This window comes from Bemisia tabaci, chromosome 10 (assembly GCF_918797505.1).
Source record: "Bemisia tabaci chromosome 10, PGI_BMITA_v3".
Lineage (NCBI taxonomy): Eukaryota > Metazoa > Arthropoda > Insecta > Hemiptera > Aleyrodidae > Bemisia > Bemisia tabaci.
This window is the reverse complement of record NC_092802.1, coordinates 150,449-173,058: the sequence shown is the minus strand read 5'-3', so window position 1 is coordinate 173,058 and position 22,610 is coordinate 150,449. Positions and strand designations below refer to the sequence as shown.

Here is a 22,610-nt window from a genome sequence, read left to right as displayed (position 1 = left end):
ATGGTTCAGCATTAACAAATTAAAGTTTGCTCTGGAAAATTGGGGAATTTTCTTAAAAACATATTTTTCAGAAAACTGATGGTTGATGAGAGAGAGCCCGAGGTCATTCGATTTTAACAATAGGGAGATGAGGGATATGACTCGTTGGAGACCTGAAAACTTTGTTCACCTTTTCCTTTTGGCTGTAAAACATCTACATATATATAATATAAAAGTTTCTTGTGGTGCATGCTGACTTAGGAGGCTTAGAGTACACAACGCATATGTGCAGTTTTTGCTGAGGCAAGAAATACGTGTTTAAAGTTTTGAAATTACATGGAACTTTAGAGCAGAAAGAAAGTTCAAACTCACTCGTCGATGCATAAAAATTGAATTTTAGAAGTGAATTTTTCATAGAATATGTTTTGAAGCTAGTTTCGAGTGGAAAGATTGATTGAACCAGTGAGAACGGGAACCCAACTCGGTACCTCAAAAGTACTTACTTTTCACTACAGACAGACAATTTTCATAATGATCATTGAAGTTATCGTATCTGTTCCAACTTGGACATTTAAAGTTTCCCTAAGTACTTGCTTTTAGGCACCAAAATTATTTTTCTTAGACTAACTTCTTCACCTAATATGCAGTTATGTGTGTGTCTTGATTCTTTTCATTTTTTCGAGTTGGTGAGTTTTCGTTCTCACTGATTCAATTAATGTCTTAACTTTCAAAATCCACACGGATTGGCCTTATCCTCCAAGCCCCTCAATTGAGAATGAAGTCGTTTGACCGAAGAAACTTTTCTATCAGAAAAATCGGAAACAACTCGGAGACATGCCAACACCGTAATAATAATATTGGAATATTTAGTGAATAAGCCAAACATTTCATTTGGCTACCACAAACCAGTTCCCCACGGAATCAAATCGTTCCCAAAAAAGCCCGTTTGTTGGGAATGCTTCAATCATCTAGGCATTCCTAACGAAATGAAAAGTAAATTTCATCTCTTCCGAATTAGATGTTAAAAGAGACATACCTAAACTTGATAACAAATGTTGCATACTTTGAGGTGCATGCAATGTGTACTCAACGGTGGGCTGACAGTGACGAGGACAGTGGCTGGACAGTGAATGATCGATTCTCGATACTTCCCCCATTTGAAGTTATGGTAGAGAATTGATTATTATGGTGTTTGTTGCGAACAACCTGTTTATCGATCCTTTTCCATAGGTTTAAATGGCAGATCAGTCGATGAATCGCATAGCGCACCACGGCACTGTTCTCTATTGGAAAGAGTCGGCGTTGCCTTGCCGACAAACTAACAAACAGATCCCTTGCGTTTTACTATGATTCCTCCCCTTTATTACTGATGATGTCATACCCTTTGATGAATCTAAATGACGACGCAACGAAGCAATACACCACTCATGCCCCACGCAATTGATGGGGCACAGTGGATTTTAAATAGGTAGTAAAACACCATGAATCATAGTAAATGGTTCCCTCACCGAAGGAGATGCGTCGATGAAAGCCTTAATTGGAATACATTTGCAATTAGGCACTACAACTTTTGGCTCAATTGAGAAACAACGTAAGTGTCGTTAGCTTCCCTATGCACTTAAGTGCTTAGATGAGCCAGAAATTGTAGCCCCAAACTGCAAAGTGTGGTATGGAATTGGCTCTAAAATTCGAACTGTTGCTTGCTCCCAAAAGTTTCTACGAGGCTAATTTTACATTTCGTCATCATTGCTTTGAGAATCTGGCTTCGTACTGAGATAGATCATTATGGCAGGGTAAAATTGAAGTATTTTCAGATTTGTATTCTTATCAAGGATGGACTATCTTGTTTATGGAGAATACTTTAACTATATGACAATTTCCGAAAGTGAAAGACTCTAGAAATCGATAGGCATTGAAGGTTTCCACTAAAATTAGGCCAAATCGAACTCCCCCCTCACGAAAAAAAACCACCAAAATCAACTTGGGTCATGAAAACGCTTGACAAATGAATATAGTTGCACACAATTTTCTCTTTTTCTCGGGTTCACGGTTCATTTGACGTATCACAATTGCAAAGGACTGTTCATTTCTGTACACATAAACTACGGGAAAAAATACAAAAACATTTTATGGGATTTCTCGCAGGGGAGTAAACAAATGTCCAATCTCGCGTTTGCGGCAAACATGAGACAATTTTCAAAAGTAATGAGTTATTTTATTATTTTATTTTGCTTGATACTTTAAAAAGGGGAGTAAATTGAACACTTTGGCGTGGAATTAGGTATCTTTCCGTACAATCAGGCATTTTGCCGTGAAATCGAACATTTTTCCGTGAGGCGTAAACGCCAGATCGCGGCAAAGGACGGAGTTTTGGAATTGGAAAGAGTAAAACAAAAAAGCACAGAGTCGCATTTTGGAAATAAAAAAGCAATCTGAATTTTGGAGTAGTTTTGAATCTAACCAGTCGTAAATTGTTTCCTTAAAAAAAGCAAAGTCGAGAAAGAATACTTTAAACGTGAGAAAAGAGGTCAACACTTTTCTCCATCATAATCTTAAAAAGGCATAACACTTTAATACTCTTTATTTCTGTCCAAACTTGATTGGAATTAGTGCGTTTCTGTTCAACCTGCTCCATCTGTGACTCCGAGAATTCCCTCAGATTTTTGTTGGTTTTAAAAGAAAATCCCTCCCCCTCCAAAAAAGGGCCTCATTATCATTCACTCGGTATCCCAGTTAAAACGGGATATTTAGCCAATCTTGTCACAATATTGGCAACCTTTCCAGGTATAATAGTTTTTTTATTTTTAAAAGTCGTTTAAATATTTAAAAAATATTTTGCTTCAGTATTTTATCAATATTAAAGTCAAAAATACTCCAAAAATACTGAAAAGATATTAAACAACTATTTTAAAATTTAATACTTAGTGAGTATTAAATGAGTATTTTTTTGTAGAATATTGATTGAAAACATATTTTTCAATATTAATTAAATAATATATTAAAAAAATAATTTTTCAGTATTTTTGTCAAAAAACTTTTCATAAGATTTTATCAATATTAAATTTTAATATTTTTAAAATGTTTTTGGTCAAAACAATTATTAAATATTTAAAATGTATTTATAGTAAATATTTCATAAGTTGATTTATAAAAACAATTTTTTAATATTTAAAATATACTATCAACAAATGGATTACATTTTGCAATAAGGAACCACTATTTCTGGCTCATTTTAGAAGCAACATATGTGCCATTGATTTCCCTATGAATATACGTGCTTTTATTGAAGAGCCAGAGCTAGTGGTTCCTTATTAAAAAATGTAATCCAAATATTGTAGAAGTGTGTATACTGTTCTGAAGCGATTGATTAGACTTAGACTCTTATCTACAAAATCCATTATCATGCCCTATCTTATTGTGCGGAACTCTATCCTTTCACTTGGTTGTTTACATCCATTTCAGTAAGCTAAACGAGAGTTAACAACAGAGAATAATGTCCTCGTGACGAGCTTCACTCCAGTAACACAATTTCCTGTGCCCTTGGAGACAATTGTTTCTAGGAATAATAAAAAAATAGAAAAATATTTTCCGCGAGCCGAATTGACGTTTGAAACGGTCGAGGGCGGGACTCGGGCGAAGAGGGGTGGAATCTTGGCTTGGGCTCAAGCCGACCACGGGATCAAATGAGTACAAGTTGTAGTTGTCAATTGAGACACGGCCACTACTAATTGAAGTGGTGTGCGTTGAAAGCTCTCAGACGTCGCAAATTCAAACGATCCGCCATTTTCACCGGAAAAAGGTCGGAGACCCCGAGGAAGGGATATTGCAAAATAAGGGCATGCCAAAATCCCAGGTCCCTTCCAAGTTCTGCATTGTTCGTTATAATAGTATTCTGCTCTCATGTTGAGGATGAGATTATGAGCATAGGCAGATCCAAGGGGGGAGGGGGGTGCTGCGACCCCCCCAGGGTTGCCACAGAATTTAGAAAAGAAAATTCCCTGAAATTTCCCTGATTTCCCTGACACATTTTGGTGTAATTCCATTTGGTCCAAATTTCATTTTGGTGTAACAATTGAAGATGTGACGGATGTTTCAGAAGGCATGATTGAAAATAGTTTTCTGGCGAAACTTTTTGTTCAAAATCTGAAACCCATTCTGGAAAGCAAATAAAGGTGATTTAACAAATTTTCCCTGACACTTTCGTCATTTTCCCTGACATTTTCCGGGTTTCCCTGACTGTGGCAACCCTGATTCTAGGCGAGCCACCTTGCCTCACCTAGAATCGATATATTCAATGGATTTAAATAGAGTGTCAACACTGTCGTCAACTTGCCGGATTCGCCACTGGCCACGTGGAGTGGCTCCGTGGATTTTCTCGATGATACCCAAGAACTTTCCGGAGATTTATCTGAAGCTTTTCTGTTCCTGGCATCCCAGCCCAGGTAGCATTTTTTAACGGAAAAATCGCAATATTGTAAAATTGAGTTGCGATTTTTGAACGATAAAATCGCTAGGGTCATCAACATCTGAGCGATTATCCTCGATCTCGAGTTTTGTCTCAATTTATCACGATTTTTTATTCGATAATATTGCGATAAATCGCCGTCGATTGAATCGCAATTTTATTGTAAATTTATGCCATGAACTCGCACTTTTTCATCCGATAATATTGCAATAAATCGATATCGATAGTATTGCAATGCAGTCTCCGATCAAATCGCAACTTATCGCGATCACTGCTACTCGAGACTTGACTTTCCCAGAATCTTCGATCCTTAACCTAAGTATAGTAGTGATCGCGATAAGTTGCGATTTGATCGGAGAATGTATCGCAATTTTATCGACGTCGATTTATTGCAATATTATCGGATAAAAAACCGCAATAAATCACGATTTTATCGCATAAATTAGCGATGAAATCACGATTTTAACGACAGCGATTTTTCGCAACATTATTGAACAAAAAATCGTGATGAATGGGGAGACAATTTCGATTTTATAGAGATAAAATTGCGAAAAGATCGAGGATAATCGCGAAAATGTTGATGATTCTAGTGATTTTACCGCCAAAAAATCGTAAAAAATCGCAACTTAATTTTAAAAGATGGCGATTTTTCCGCTGAAAAATGCCTCTTGGGAAGAAGGACAGAGGGGATTGATTCTCCACCAAATACCTATTTTTACCGCTGACCTTTTTTTTCATCATGCAATGTTTGAATGAAACTTTAAGTTTGACAGCTTTTCTTGCTCATTTTTCCGTGTAAGGTAATCAATTAGAGGCCCATATTTTTGGCTTCTCATCAGTCCGAACTTAACGGGAAGACATTTGTTTGAGGATGGAGCACGCGAAGATACTGTGTTTTCTTCAACAACGGTAGAGTCTTGAAACCTAACAGAATAATATTCTGATGAGCTTCCGGCTCCGTACAAATGCTTACATTCTAGGGTTCAATGAATGATGGACTTGTTTGGATTCAACATGGGCTGTATCACGATTCAGCGCTTGCTAGGGAAAACTGTTCCGTGGCTTGGTGACTTCCGCCGGAAACGGGGAGTTAGACGGGGAAAGTTCCGCCGAGTTCCGCTTCCGGTACGTCGCTTAACTTTGGCGGGGGCACCGGCCCACGGGCCCACTGACCTATAAATGTTTTCCCACGAGGAGACGCTCACGTTTTTCAAAAGCTCCGAGCGACAACATCTTCCGGATAGAGTACCTTTATAGGGAGAGTACGGAAAACTCGAAAATTTGGAGGTTAGGTTTGATCACGTCATGTAGCTCATGGGGTTCATGAGTGCTGCCAACCTATGAACTCGAATTATCCAGTGGTGCTAATTCAAACTCCGAGAGAGTAGATACACTGATCAAAAATTATAAAAGCACGGATGAAACTTTGATTTCGCATACATTTTCTCAGTTTCAAAGTATTAATCCACAGAAAAATCAACTTTCTAAAGAAAACTGTGCGCGATGGAGAAAAACGAAGGTTATTTTCGGCTTCAGCACCGAAGACTTAGTGCGATTAATTCCACTTGTTATCTGAGAAAAAATAATTTCCCCATTCGGATGAGTTTTACATTATGTTATATGGGCGGTAGGGAACACTAGGCACTTGTCCGGGAAAAACTCGATATATTAGGGACAGGAAGGAAACTTTGGTAGGCATGCGGTGCATGATTTCCTAAGTAACTTTGGCTGCTAAATCCGAAAATGACCCTAGTTTTGCTTCATCGTGCACACGTTCTTCGGAGGACTTATTTTTCTCACGAAAGGCTCGATTTTTGGGGAAAACCCCGATCTTTCCGGGGAAAATCGACCTACCCAAGAAAAACGATGGTCATTTTCGGAATTAGCGCTAGAAGTCATTATGGTAGGTGACAGGACAAGGAAGGATTAAGTTGAAAACATTCACGGTAAAAAATGAAATTACTGATTTAACAATTTTTTAGTTATAAACGGTGTCCGACATGTTTCAATGTACATTTGACAATACAAAAATGCTATTCTAATCCCCCCCCGTAGTTAAATTATCTTTCCATTATTGTAAAATAAATATACAATCATTTGAAACACGTCGGACATATTTTTAACCAATTTAATTGTTAAATGAGCAATCCACTTTTTTAATAAAGTTCCGTTACTTTTACTCTTCGACTCTTAATATTTAATTTTTCATTTTCAGTTCATGTTCTCTTTTTGCCAAAATTTAAAACTATCCATTTTAAATTTTTTCTATAGGGCGAGGGGAGTTGTTGCGTCCCAAACCCTGGACAGCTCCAGCTCGTCTCACGTGCACTTTTTGTCCATCCTTCCGTCTTCCCAAAAGGTTGCATTCTTCTTTTTACGACTGAAATTGTGGAACGAATTGATGCGATATATCTCACGTCACCCTGACACAAAACATGGCAATCGCCGAATCACCTTAATAAAATCCAAGGAGCTATATAAACTCTGTACTCCCTAGAATCCCCGATGAGTGAGCTGTCTTCCAATTTCCGCATTGAGACCAAATTTTTTTTTTACTGCTACAAAGTAAGCCAGTAGAAGCGCGAGGCGCCCGACGGGGTTGAGCCGCGCAGCGCCCAGGAGGACTTTCGTTTTCGACAGAATTGCACAGACCAAACACGGAATTTGTACTCTTTCTGACGAAAAAAACCGTGACGTCATCGATAGAAGCGTGAATGGCGTGCAGAGTTATATATGGAAAACAGATGGATGATAGCGTTGCGATGAAAGGGTCTGATGGAAGTTCAAGCGGCGACGACGCAGCATGGAGATCGTCCACACGCGTGTCTCGTCTCGGCCCCCAAATTCACGGCGAAAATTTATGGCCACGATATGGCGTTCGCGCCACGCAAAGTGCTCCCTCGCAGACGTTCCATGGTACAGTACTAACGCTTTTTGCCCTTGAAAAAGCTCTGCCGGGGTTGAAAAATTTTTCGGCCACGACAACCGCCTACCAAATGGGTCAGTTGCCAGAGTATCTATACCAGTTATGAAAAACCAAAATTGAGGACTTTCGGGGAATTTTAGTGGAGTTATTTCAAGAAAATCGGGGACTTCATTTCCCAAAATAGTAGGAAAAAGGGAGGTAGTTACAGCGTTAAAAGGTGTATTTTATACGACTAATTTTACATAGGTCATGTTGAACCGATGAAAACATACGAAAAGCCAAGCAACGCTTAGTTTTTTTTTTTTTTTAAAAAAAAACCGCATATTTCTTGCGCAGATTGTGGAGTTGGAATATTTCGATGTGCTCGCCGTGATTTTTGAGCCGTTTTCTATGAGGAATAACTCTTTTATTTGCTCTAGCTGAAGTTTGCACCAGGACCATTACAAGTATCCGTCTCAATTCATTCAAACGTAAAGGAGTGATACCTGGTGCTGCTGGCGCAGGATTTTTGAATCCCTCTGTACAACGGTAAAACAATAAAAGACCCATCCAAACACCAAGTTTGTGCACCCAATATTGATGGAGATATCGGCGAATGATGTCATCAATCGAGGTGGAGCGTGCCTGCTCCGTAGGTACAAACGGAGGGCATGGATTCGATCGATTTGAATCGGTCGAAAAATAAAAACGTGAACCGATCGCCATGACTCGATTGACACAGATTAGGTAAAGAGCTACGATTGTCCTTCAATTTCGCGTGATACCATCTGCCTACTCCGGAGATCGAATAGTTGCTCCCTTGGTTCCCGCATGCTCTGAAGTAAAAAATTACGCGCGTTTCACCTTAGTATTGCAGAAAATGCGCGATTTTTCCAGCGGATGCGCTAAATCAAATCCTACTCCCTTTCGATCGACAACTCCGTGGATTGACCAGTAAACCCGTCAATTGATCAAAAATACCGAGAATCGATCGAAAATCTCGAGAATCAATCGAATTTTGTCAATTTGCTCACATTATTATTATCGATCGGTTCATGTCGATCGAATCGACACCGGTATTTTAATAATTTTTCGATGGAATCGGTTCACGTGGATTGATTCATGTCGATGGAATCCATAGCCTCGGATATCCAGATCGATGAACCGGAGTGTATCTGCGTCCAAATCTGAGCTTTGCAGAGCATCGCTATGCTTTCAAATCCCGTCGACGAGTGTCAATAATGAGAGGTCTGCCCGGTTTCGGTTTCGACGGGAGGTGGCAACTGAGCACATTTGTGTGATCGAGTGCCAATTTGGCAGTGGCCGGCTCAGAATTCAAGTTTACTGACTTTTTTATTGCATCGACGAATTCCCCCCCCCCCCTTCCCTACCCCCGCTTCGGTCGGCAGTCCCGATTTTCCCACGTCCGTGTCAAATATCGTTTCGCCTCTCGTTAGGAGGCTCCAATTCTTTCGTACCGAGGAAAAACCTCGTATGAAGAATCGGAGCTTGCCATTTTCTCTCACAAAATATTTACTCTAAACTAAACGAAGAGGAAACAAAGAGTCCGCATTGAACAGCAGAGGTGCGTGACCGCCTCATCTTCCCACGCTTGCTATTTAGTCAATCAGACACCCAACGACCACTTTTGAATTTCTTCTGAAAAATAACATTGGAAATCGAAAAATAGTGTTCAAAACTAATATTAGAGTTTCAGGTGCCATGCAGCTCATCAAGCTCGATTTTTAGGGGCATTGAAGATTTTTAGAGGCCGAATTGATTTTTAGCGTGAATATCACGGCGCATTCAGTGGAAAGTTATACGCAAGATGTTGTAGTTACAGAACAAGTATAGCTGTAACTTGGGAGAAATTTCGAAAAATCACCAAATAGAAAAATTCGGATTTGTTTTCTGGGAAGAGGTTTATTAGGTACTCAAACCCTCTTTTTTGGATCCTAGAATCAAGGACCTTTTTGAGCAGTCAAGAAAGCTGTTCATGACTTTACCAAGCTCAGAAACGCAAAACTGGCAAACACCTTATTTAAGCATCACCTACTTTTAAGAAAATGTCTACACCACGTAATAGCCCCATTCTCGATAAATTGTACAGAAAAATAAATTTAAAATTTCTCTTAAAAATTCGTGCCTTAGCGAAAAATATGGCAACGTCTGAATCAAGAGTGGCGTTTTTCTGAACCACGGCAGCATAGTATGTGAGTACTTAGAATCACATAATGTCTCGCGGAAAGACTACGACAAAATTGAGGGTTGGTTCGCCACATTAAGTTAATGAGTCCGCGTTTATGGCCCGAAAAATTTTCTTAGTCCGCGGTTTTAATTGCGAAATTTCTATGGACCTCCGGCGGGGGGGGGGGGGGGGGGGAGGCTGTCTTATCTGGAGCTCGTTAATTAAAGTAGGGCGGGAGGAGTGACCCTGGGGCAACGTCTCAAATTGACCGGAATTAGGAAAGGGGAACCAAACTATTTTCTATTGATCGAGTGTTTTGCATGAACATTGAACAATAAGCCGCTCGCCTTATCCCTCCTAGCTCCTAGCTCGGCTAGCTCCTTTCACGCAGCTCCGTGAAATATAAAGAGGAAAAAGAAAGAGAGAGGAGATACAATTCCACTCAAGCGTACAAGCATGGTGGGGCATAATTCCACGAACTGATTGTGAACACCGGTGCGCCTTCAATTCTGTTTCACGCAACCATGCACTACCGTAGAGTTAAAATAGTTGCTTCTGCCTGTATGAGGTTTTGAATGCGGTATGTCCGTGCACTATGCATCAAAGCTAGTGCAAAGCGTCTTGATCAGATATGTCATTATTTGATTAGTCATTAGTCTAATGTGATCTATGCTCTCTAACAAAGATGCACAAATTACATTGCCTGAAAATAGGATTATGAAAAGAGCATTACTATGAGCTCTTTAAACCCCTAAATTATCATGTTTTATCACAGTTCATTCTAGCGTTCTACTCGGCCGATTTCCATGATTTTTGCGGGTATGGACCGGTGATAGACCCTGAATGAGCCCATTTTAAGCGATTCAATGCGTAAGAATGATCGCCTCTTCCGATCAATTCACTACTCTAAAGATCTATGGTTCCCCCGTTTGATCGAAGCAAAAATATCGCCATCAATCGCATACTTCAAATGCTCCGTTTTTGTTGCAATACTTCTGGTCGAAAGAACAGTTCAAATGAGCAATTTTCCAAAATCCGAGCTCATTTCAAGCGCATCTCATTTAACTTTTGGGTAATTATTATTGAAGAAACAGTTTTTAAGCGCTGAAAGTTTTATACGTCGATTAATCGATTACTCGATTACTAGATTTTGAGGTTATGAAAAATCTAAAAAGAACTCCGCTGATTTAAGACGCATTGATTTTTGCTCTCATACGGCATTGCCATATTTCAACTCGCCTCCGGTTGATTAACTTTAATAGATAAACTATTCGAGGGAACATTGAATCGCTTCCTTATCCAGCACCGGAGGGCCGGAGATGTCACCTTGTTTTCAGATTCAGAAGACATGACATGACCCAAATTTTTGTAGATTACATGATGAAATTGAGAGTTCTTCCATTTAAAAAATGAAGATTCCTCTTTTATGGTCACAGTTCGTTATAAAGTTCTACAGGACCGATTTTTGCGGCTATCAATTGATATTTGCACTAGTTCCTATAAACACGATTGAAAGCAAGGTGGAAGGATCAGGGTGTCTACTACTACAAAAGCATTTAAAATCGTTGCTTTTTCATTACCTTTTCTGTACTTTTTCCATGCTCCACAAAAATAATAATTCCTCTTTGCAGTATTTCCTCAACTGAAAGGCATTCTGAGCACCGATGAGGACATATTTTCGCGAAAAATAAAGAAATCCAAAATTGGAAATTGGAACGTGAAGAATCTGGAGGAATGATCTGCAATACGTAGAATCTGACAAAGGTTTCGCCGGAACGTCAAATAATAATTATGTATAAAAATTGCATCTTTTCAAGGACCTTTCTTCGGGTTTTTCTCGAGTTTCCGTACTTTCTCACAAAAAATCCGTGCTCTCTTCGTATTTCCGTACCAATCCTGTCAAAATTCGTGCTTTTTCAGTGCATCCGTACTTTTTTCGCACAATAGACACATTGCGAAACCATAGCATGGACGGGGTAGAAAATGGGCTGAGACATCAAAATTCCCTTACTTTTATCCAGGTTTCCCTGACTTATGTAAGAAATTCGCGGACCTACTTTATCACGGGGAAAAAAAATTGTGTGGTTGATCTTGGAAAGGTAAACTATAAGCTGCTGCATTAATACGATACTCAATCAGTATCAAAGCGTAAATGATCGATTATCGATAAATCCCCATTTGAAGCTATGGCAAATAATCGATTTTTAAGGTGTTCATTATTGCAAACACCCTGTTTATCGATCCTTTCCCATAAGTTTAAATGGTAGATCAATCCATGCATTGCAAAGCACGCCACGCCACTGCACTCAATTCGTATTGTTTCAGTGAGTCTTGGAAATTGCAATATGAACGTACAGTCTCCTCTATACAAATGGAAAAATTCTCTGATGTCCGGCAAAATTACCCGACTTTTCTCTGAATTTATAGGTATTTTCATAATTCCTTGAATACTACGGGTCCTCTTTGACGTTTGCCACTTTGATGACCTTTGATGCCACTTTCGTTTGACGTTGCCTTCGCGGTGACTGAAAACTAAAGCCATGTTTCCGAGAGGCGATGTTTCAGTTTTCCGTGAAAACAACTTGTTGTTTAAACAGGTCAAATTATTTTTCTCTGATCTGTAAACTTAAAATATCAAAAGCATGCTGTGTGACTAGCGCAACTGAATTATATTTTATTTGCAAAACGGTACATGAAATATACATACATGGCTGTTTACATATTTCATATACCGTTTTGTCAAATATTCATTCATTCAGTAGCGATAGTCACACAATAGGTTTTTTCATGGTTTAAGTTGACATATGATCGGTAAATCATACGATCTGTTCAAACAGCAAGTTGTTTTCACGTCCAATATAAAATGAAAGCGCTATACGGGGAAAAAAGGCCTCTTGGATACAGACTAAACTCTTAAAAATTTTGACAGTGATTAATACTCTTGATTTAATCGGATGTTACCTTGAATCAAATGGAGATCTGCTTCAATCATTAAGAGACTTGACTCTCGAATCAAGCAAAAATCCGATTAAATTAACAGTGTTTTTAATTTTATTTAAAGAGTCTAAACTTTAGACCCAGAATTTTTTTTTTTTTTTTTTTTTTTTTTTTTTTTTTGCAGAGTGCTTACGCATTGTAACGACTCAATCCGCGCGAACAAGCGACGAGCAAACCATCGGCTGAGATCGAAGAGAAAACAACAGCAGCAATTTGAATTGCGGGCTGAGTGGCACCCCTTACTTTTACAAGGCGTCTCTGATTGGCTGATCCGCCTTGTGCCCACTGAGGCTCTTGCGGAAAAACCACGGGCCTCTTCATCGAGAATAACTCGAAAACAACGAAGGAAACGACATTTATTCGTCGAATATTTCAGAAACCGATTCTCCATGATTTTAATTTTAATACTTGACGGTAATACGTGACACCTTTTATTCAAACACACCGAACAATTCGACCCGGAATTTTGTTTTATCGTACACCAAGTTGAAAAAACAAATTCAAGGTCAACAGTCGGTGCGTTTGAGGAAAAAGTGTCATGTATGACCTATGAATCTATTCAGAGAAATCTGGAGGACTAAATTGATTTCTGAAATCTCCGACGCATAAATGTTTTCTTGTTATCGAGATATTTTCGATGAATCGAAATATTCGAATATATTCGAGCCAATCAGAGACGACTCGTAAAGGTAGTTGGTGCCACTCGACCCGTGATTCAAATTGCGGCTCTTGTTTTCTCTCTGCAGGTCGATTATTGAAATTGATAGACTAAGCTATCGACAAAGAGGACAAAATAGTCATGGATAAATCTCATAGGTGGAAGCGAGTGGTTGCAATGGACAAATGAGGTAAGTGATTGACTAACTAACGGGAGACCACGAGAGACCCGATAGTTAGTCCATCTTTTCCTCCCTTAGTCTATGGGAACCACCCACTTCAACCAATAGGATAGCTCCTCACTCCCTAGTCTTCTTTGTCTATCAATTTCAATAATCGGCCCGCTGGTTGAGATCAGGCCTGGCACGACGCTAAATGACCGAAGCGAAAACAAATTGCACGAGATAACAAGTGAAGAGCGGGTAAGGGAGGGCTGTCCCTGAGAAATAGCCTCATTTATTAAGAGGCGAATCGGATTATGATTTGACCGAGACATTGGAACGACCCGTTGGGACGGCGCACAGTGGATTGAGTCAACCAGAAAAGTCGGACATGAAATTTTCGACTAGAACTCCAAATTTTGATTTTTATTCCGTCACATTTAAAATTTCAAGGGGTGTTAAAGTGATTCGTCAAGCTCAAGTGACGTGGTCAAACTGGCATGCGATACATCGCATCGATTAGGTCAAAAATCTCGACAGATTTTGAATTTTTAGCAAAAAATAGGACAATAGCCCCTGCGCACAAGCCTAAAGAATCATTCTAAACCCAAAAATCGGCAAAATTCAGAGAAACGAAAGCACAATAGTGTTTGGAAAAAAAACCTCGCATTCGATACAGAAATCGATAGTTGAATCGAGTGCGAGGTTTTTTTCCAAACACTGATCTGCTTTCATTTCTCTGAATTTCACCAATTCCTGGGTTTAGAATGATTTTTTAGGCTCATGCGCAGGGGCTCCAGTCCTTAATTGTTTAGCTAAAAATTCAAAATTTACCGATATTTTTGAGCTAAAAGATGTGATATATCGCATGCCATTTTGACCACTTCTTTTGATCTTGACGAATTCCGTTAATAGAAGAAAATTGTAAGAGGAAACTGATGAAACCACTTAAGAACCTTCAAATTTTGCATCAACGGAGTTATAATCGTTTAAAGTTTCCAAAAGTCCGAGCTCTCCCACTGACTGGATCCACCGTGCGCGTGCGGTGCGATAGGATGCTGGGACACTCGGTATAATTAAAACTAATGGGCGCGGCCGCGAGAAACGAGAAGAACGAGCTAAAATAAGTTTTCGCATCGGCGGAAACCGAAATGCAACTCACGATGCGGCACGCGCCGCGAGGTCGCCTTCAAACACGTTGCCGATTAAATGCAATTAGGAGCTACAATTTCTGGCTCATCCGTAAAAACATTTATATACAAAGGGAAGCTAATAGTACCTTCGTTGTTTCATAACTGAGCCAAAAATTGTAGTCTCAAATTGCACAATGGACGTAAAACGGAACCAGAGTCAAGTCGGAAAGAAGGGGTGTGGTTGTTAGTCGAGGGCCGTAAGAATGAATGGGAATGGATCACTAGACAAGGTACGAATTTAAGCAATCTGATACATGTTTCTCAACCAGAATTTCACGTAAAACACGATTCACACTACGAAAATTACCAAAATCAACTTCTAACGAAGATATTAACGTTTTTATTTCGCACTGATTACGAGGAATTTGAACTGCCCGCTCACAAGAAACTCAAAGCTCTACGTGAGTCAAATCGCGCACTACAACGGTTTCAGCAAGCTTCTCAATCGAGCAATGTTCATTTTCCACCATGTGTTGTTCAAACTATTGGTAATTTGCTATAGCTGAGCCAAAGTGTCAAGATTGAAGTTGAAGATTTTTACATCGCAGAGACTGTCATGATAAACATTTAGCGCGCGATGTGAATCACGTAGAGCGTTGAGTTTTCATGAGCGGGTGGTTTGAATTCACGCATCAAGAATCATTAAATATCTTCGTCAGGGGTTGATTTTGGTAATTTTCGTAGTGCGTATCGTGTTCTACGTGAAATTTTGGTTGAGAAACATGTATCAGAATGCTGAAATTCGTACCTTGTCTAGTGGTCCATTATGAAGCGCCAGTAACGTCAGCGGCGAAGAGGCCCTCGTAGTTGTCGCTCGTGGTCCGCGATAACTCATGAGCCCTGTCCACAGCGCTCTTGTTTCATGCCCACGGCTCATGAGTGCCGCGTTCAGTTGGCGCTTAGTTCCATTTGGACGTAATTCTGTTAAACGGAACTAAGCGCCAATTTGAGTTCCTTTTGAGGATTTTAGAATCCCGGATAGCGCGTTCTATCAAACGGAACTAAGCGCCATGGAAAAACATTGCGAGTATAGGACGCAACGAGCATCGCGTTCAGCAAAACCCGCCAATCCAAGCCCCCCTCCCCTCTCCCTTCCTCCCCTTATAGTTTCGTTTGGTAGAAATACGTCCATTTGGTGGAATGTAAAATCCCACTTTTTTATTTCCCCAAAGAGCATCATGCCCACTTTAACATTGTTTTTCAGCCAGCTTTCTAGAGCACACCTCATCTTTCCCACTCATCTGTTTAGCAGAAAAACGTCCAATTGTGGGCCATATTAGAATACCTATTTTGGGAGGGCGCGGGCATATCGAAATATGGAGCTCTTTAGAGCCCAAAAAGGCAGCCAACTCTCTAATACAGAGAACGTACCTGTCAATCTTCAGATTTCAACGTCAAACCAAAGGATGTCCAAACATGTTCATAAATGAGCGTTCTCCCGCAAAAATTAGTACCTAACTTTATCCAAAACCGATTCAGATACATGTTATGAAAACGACGGATCGTAACAATTATAATGTTAAATCACTCTGTATAGTTTTAATTCCTAAGTTGACTGCCTTTTTAGGCCCTAAAAGCTCCATGACCTCACCTCAAAATTACCGACAGGGTATTCAAGTCCAAATAAGAGCATTCGAGGAGAATGAATTTCATTCTTCTACAGCGGTATAATTTTGGAAGTTAGGGTATGGAGCTTTTATGGCCCGAAAGGACACCCAGCCCATGAACTCAAATTATCCGGAATTCTTTATTTTTACAATTGGACGTATTTCTGTGAAACGGAACTATGTGTATTATGACGTGAGTCATGTTATGCATACATCCTTATGGATCTCAGGGCTCATGTCTTAATGTACATAGCTCTGTGTTGTAGAAATACGTCCGATTGTTGCGACTTGTCGTTGGTGAAGTACGTATATGTGGCTTAGCTTTTGCGTAAATTCCCTGATTTTTGCGGGAAGACGCTCATTTATAATATGTAAGGCCATTTTGGTTTGATATTGGAATTTGAAGATCGGCAGTAGCATTTTTCCAGTGTTCTCCGCGTTAAAAATTTGGCTGCCGTTTTGGGCCCCAACGGGCTGATTATTGAAATTGATAGACAAAGAAGACAAAAAGGATGAGGCGGATCCAGCAATTTGGCAACACCGGACCTCCTCCATTTAAATCTATTAAAACATCGATTCCTGTCGCGAAGCACCTGACCCTTCAATAATCGATAAATTTCCATGGGTTTAAATGGAGAAAAGACAATGTTGCCCATTTGCTGGATCCGCCAATGATGGAGGGAACCTATTGGTGGAAGCGGGTGGTTGCAATGGATAAAGGACGTAGAAAATAGACTAACTAACGGCAACCCACGAGAGACCCGATAGTTGGTCCATAATTCACCCTTGTAGTCTATAAGAACCACCCATTTCAGCCAATAGGATTGCTCTATACCTCTTACGTTCTTTGTCGTATTCTTTGTCTATAGCTTTGTCTATAAATTTCAATAATCAGCCTGCAAGAGCTTCATATTTCAACATGTCCGTGCTCTCACATAAAGATACTCTATGACATGTTAAAGGCGACAACACGAAGCACGAAGCGCATACGCGAGTTTCGTATTAAAACTGATAGACAAAGCAATGGATAGGTAAAGGTGACAAAGAGTAAATGGAACGATCCTATTGGTGGAAGCGGGTGCGGTTGCAACGGACAAAGGGCATAAGTAATAGACTGACTAACAGCAACGCATGAGAGACCCGATAGTTATTCCGTCATTTTCCCTTTTAGTCTAGTAGAGCAACCAACCGTTTCAACCAACCGGATTGCTGTATTTTCCTATTTTTTTCTATGTCTATGTTTTTTGAGCCCCAGAATTTCAAAGTGTTCATGCTCTCCTACACAACACTCCACCCACACCATTTTTGGGAACCATTTCATTTTCAATTTTAGTCCGGGTTGCCACATTTAGGAAATAATATTCCCTAACATTTCCCCGAATTCCCTGACACATGTTGGTGAAATTTCCTGACAATTGACGGTATGCCAAATGGTAAAAAGACATAATTAGAAATAGATTTCGGGCAAACTTTGTCCTTCAAAGTGTCATACCCATTCTAGAAAGCAAATAAAGGTGACTAGATAATTATTCCCTGACATTTCCTGGTTTTCCCTGACTTATTAAAATTCCCGGATATTTCCCGGTTTTCGCGGTCTTCCCTGACTGTGGCAACTCAGCAATTTATCTTCAATTTTAGTGGTTATTTTTCACTTAATTCATGTTTCAATTTTGTAAATTCATTATTTCCAAACCCAAGATTTCACTGGGACACCCGTAGCGAATTCTCGGCGGCTGTGACAACGTCGCTGTGGAACCACGCGCTTCCGTCGCTGCATGCAAGGGCGCCCGGCGCGATCTCCGAAATCGAATGTGGGCCGAAACAAGTTGGAGCCTCGGTATAAAGCATTTCCTAATTACGTGTAACGCCCATTTCGCATCATTTAAATCATAATTAAACCGATTATTCAGGGTGTCCGGGCCCCGGGCTCCATGCAATTACGGGGAAACATGCAATCGGCACAAGCTGCACGGCTAAAAAAGTGAGTGACGATCGTTGACTGCCAAATAATACTGTCGTGCTAAGGAAGAACGCCGTACCAACATTCGAGAGTTGCCAAATTTCCCTTGATAAAACGTGTGTTTTTAACGACATTCATGCGTATTTTTCCTGGAAATTTTCAGATATTATAGATTAAATTGCGAATATAATTGTCAGAATATTTTGGGAACAAATAGTCGCAATTTTTCTTTTTAATTCGGTTTTTATCGAAGGAAACTTGACAACGTTCAAAGGCTCATACGGCGTTCTTCCTTAGCACGGCAGAATACCTCACACGAAAAGCATCGCGGAACGACTCGGCTCGAAAGTGCATCGAAAGCGAGCGACTCAGAAAATGAGATCCGAGGTGACAGGTTTGCTTAATATTTCAAACCAGGGGTTACAGGGTTACACCCCCTGGCCAATACGCAGTCCTACTCCCAGAGGGTGTCTCGCGCCCTTTGAGTCCAAAGCCCGCTTCGTGGGTCACCGTGCTTCAATTTACAGAGAGTGGGTTCATCTAGAGACTATATCACCAATAGCCGTAAAAATCACAAAAAACGGCTCGGTAGAAGTTCAGACCGTAGTAAAACGGTAGTTAAGCGTATTTTAACGTACGGATGTGAAGTTTGGCAGCTGAAGAAACGGATAGAGGATAACATGCCAAGAGCAAAGAAGACGGATTTCTAGAGGAAGTCGGCAGAATTTCTAGGAGGGACCGGGTCCGTAATGGTAGAGTGCGTAATATTGTGGAGGTCGCAAATGACATCGTATTCGACGTCATGACGAAACAGCTTGTCCGGTGCGATCACTTTAACAGGATGACGGAAGAGAGGCTGCCAAAGAACATGCTGGGTTGGGTTCCTCCTGGGAGGAAACGAAGGAGATGCCCAGTTGGGTTCCTCCTAGGAGGAAACGAAGAAGACGCCCGGTGAGAGAATGGCGACAGGGGTTTTAAATCAAATGAGGGACTTACTCCCTGAAGGATTGTGGAAGGACCGGGCACTGTGGCAATTAGGCGTTGCAGAGCTCCAGAGAGCGCTATGAAGCGACTCTGATGTATGTAGATCTTCCGAACAAATCGTGAAAGCAATGAAAATTTACATTGTTCAAATGGGAGAGTTCACAGCTTTATCGCGTAATGCAAAAAAAACCCGCGGGCTGATTATTGATTTTGATAGACAAAACGATAGTCGAAGAAGATATAGGGAGTATGGAGCGATCCTTATGGTTGAAATGGGTGGTTCCTGTAGACTAAGGGAGAAAATGATGGACTAACTATACAGGGTCTCTCGTGGGTTGCCGTTAGTTGGTCTATTATATACCTTCTTTGTCCATTGCAACCAACCGCTTCCACCAATAGGATCCCTCCATATCCCTTTTGTCCTCTTTGTCTATAGCTTTGTCTGAAAATTTCAACAATCACCCCGCAACGATGTACTGTAACATAGTTCCTTCCGTCCAACTTAACTTACCTCTAGCAAATTTAGGATGACCCCGAGCGAGTCATCTTTTTTTCTCCGCATCCTTTCCAATGTTTTTTCCTTTATATTCTTGTCTGTAACAAAACCAAGTAAAATAACTTTCGTAAGTAAATAATGAATGAATGAATGAATGAATGAATGTGGTGGTACATAGAATTTATTTGACTCCAAAGCATTTTTTGGCTCTAGGGCACCTGAGGTGAGGGGGTGGAACATAAACAATTGGGAAGACGAGGAAAGAAAATTGTACAAACAGAAAATGCCAGAGAAAGAATGATATAGAAATTATGGAAATAGTACGATAAGATGAGAAATTTAAATTTTCAGCTGTAGAGTATTAAAAAATTCAGGATTTTTGACTGCTCATCAATTTCAGTGATATGAAGGTCAAAAGGTTCAGTGGCGTGGCGTGAATAGCGATGTATCGATTGTTATGCCATTTAAACCTATGGTAAAGAATAGGTTATTAAGGTGTTTGCTGCGAGCACCCTGTACATCAATCCTTTTCCATAGGTTTAAAAGGCATAACAATTGATATATCGCAAAGCACGCCACGCCACTGGAAAGGTTGAGTTTGAATGCGAAGTTGGTCTCTTTCATTTTTAACAATTTTGCATTATTTATGAATGAATGAATGAAGCAATAAATAAATGAATTTAATTCACCTTTCATTGGTATCATTCAAGGGTCTTTAGATTGAATAAAACAAAGAGAAGGCAGTGTTGTCTTTAGCCAAAGGGCGTGGTTAAAAAAAAAGAATCACGAGGCAATCGAAAAACAGGATTTTTCAATGTGTCGCATGACGCAAAAAAAAAAAATAAATAAATAAATAAATAAATAAAAAGCGAGAAAAATTAAAAATCAAACGGACTTGCGAATTGACAAAGTTTATACTTTATTTCATCATCAATTTCATCCGCGTAATATTTTTGGAGTTGATTTTCGCTGATACGGAGAACCTTAAATAAGGCGGTCACGGCACTCAACGGTCTCATATTGTATTTTTCATGTGTCCTTCACAAAGATTTGGTGGAAAAATGTCCCTGGATGAGAGAAGTGACGCAATTGGTGACGGCTACGTTTGGGGTGATGATTTATGATTTATTAATGAAAAAAGAAGCGGATCGCTGATTTTTGAAGGTCGGCAATCACTGAAAATAAAGATAATAATAACATTGATTTAAAAAGTTTGCAATTAAAACGTGTGCATGACAACTAACTAAAATTACAACTTATTTAATTAAAACTCCCATAAAAGAAGGAAACCTTGCAATTTTAATATTTGTAGTGAGGACGAGAGATTAGTCGGGAATTATTTTGTTAAATAAAAATTTTCTGAAATTTGAAAATTTACCGAACTTGCAACTTCGCACACAAACATTTAAGTGATTGTAACCAACTGAACTCACTAAATGGACCTTGGGTATTGAGTACGTCTGCTTTATAAATGGTTTGCCTCGACAAAAAAGAAATTAAAAAATGTTCATTAGTTGGAAACCGTCAGCTGTATCGTGCCATACATCGGGTGAACCCGCGGATGATCTCGAAAATAAATAGGAGGAAATCTAAACAAATCGGGAACTCACTAAGCCACTGCAACATAATACACCTGACTAAAATTTTTTGTCTAGTTTATGAGATACAATTTGCGCGAAGTGTCAAGTGTTAAAATTGTAATGTTTTTTCTAAAGTACGTATCGGTTCCTATTTTCCGTTCGTTTTGAATGCGTGCAGTATACTTGACTTAATCCAAAACTGAAATTGATTAAAATGATATAGTGTGTAATTGTTTCGTTTTAGTCTAAACCAATTGAAATTGATTAAAACGATAGTGTGTGAAATTGTTTCATTTTAGTCTAAACCTCTGTTTAAGTTAGCGACTCTACCTTCGTGAAAATAAAAACCGGCGTTAGCGCGTGTATGGTTAAAAAGAAGGGGGGTGCCTTTTCCCCCAAAATTTTTGTGGGTATTCCTTAAAAATCATCGACGATGTTGGCATTTGTCGCTGGAGTAAATTTGTGCTACGTCTTGTAAATGTTTGAAATGTGCAACTCCTCCCTGTAATGCGGCTATTCCAAGGTTGATAAAGAAATTTCTCCCTCTTTTGAACTGCAAAAATAAAAGACAGAATAGGTAAAATTTTCCATGGAAACAAACAAAAATTTCGATCCGCGGGTACCCATTTTCCAGTAATTTTCCGTGAAAGCGAACTCATACATATATTCTGCTGAGTGGCGACCGACCCCTCTAGTTTTTCAAAATTTCCCTTCTCTCCCTAAAGTTCTAGTTAACGCGCCGCCACTACGGGCCGATTATTGAAATTGATAGACAAAGCTATGGACAAAGAAGACATAGGGAGCATGGAGCGATCATATTGGTTGAAATGGGTGGTTCCTATAGACTAAAGGAGAAAATGATGGACTAACTATCCGGGCCCCTCGTGCATTGCGTTAGTTAGTCTATTACCTACCCCCTTTGTCCATTGCAACCACCCGCTTCCACCAATAGGATCCCTCCATATCTCTTTTGTCTTCTTTGTCTATAATTTTGTCTATCAATTTCAATAATCAACCCGCTGATGACAACAGACTGTCAGCGCAGCGTGCCTACAGAACAGATCTGGCACTGAGGTCAGTCGTGATTTGCACTACTGGTACATGTGTGTTATTTGCACGCGACGAGTTTACTTCACGTACTCTCGTTGTCACGAGCTATGGACTTGGAAATTTTTCGCCATTTTGGCTTGTTGACGACCTCATCAGAGAGCTTCATCCATGACGTCATACATGTAAGTGTATCTCGGAATGGGGCCTCTTTTCCTTCTAGGAACCGTTGATGACGCCATCGGAGGATTCCATGAGATCACATGAAACCCCGTAATTGACTTCCTTCTCTTCCTCGGCTTACCCTCGTAGCCTTATGCGAAGGAGGTACTTCTTCAGGCTATACAAGGTTAGGTTAGATTAGGTTAGGTTGGGTTGGGTTGGGTTTGGT

At 39.9% G+C, this 22,610-nt stretch overlaps 2 protein-coding genes across 8 annotated transcripts in view; one reads left to right on the top strand and one right to left on the bottom strand.

Annotated features, from left to right (window-relative positions):
- Positions 1 to 22,610, bottom strand: part of LOC109038298 (cytosolic carboxypeptidase 1) — a gene marked incomplete at its 3' end in the record, with an annotated part of 338,352 nt that overhangs the window by 273,259 nt on the left and 42,483 nt on the right. For 3 of the 5 annotated variants that reach the window (XM_072305430.1, XM_019053320.2, XM_019053321.2), the window contains 1 exon segment: positions 19,608 to 19,690. In XM_072305430.1, the coding sequence (XP_072161531.1) occupies positions 19,608 to 19,690 (83 nt within the window). 5 annotated transcript variants of the gene reach the window in all.
- LOC140225711 (uncharacterized) overlaps positions 2,554 to 22,610 on the top strand; it is a 31,385-nt gene continuing 11,328 nt past the window's right edge. For 2 of the 3 annotated variants that reach the window (XM_072305437.1, XM_072305435.1), the window contains exon 1: positions 2,554 to 2,763. The gene's annotated coding sequence lies outside the window, so the exon portion shown is untranslated. Of the gene's footprint in view, positions 2,764 to 20,542; positions 22,574 to 22,610 lie in introns of those variants that run through there. The other variant, XM_072305436.1, reaches the window with a different exon arrangement.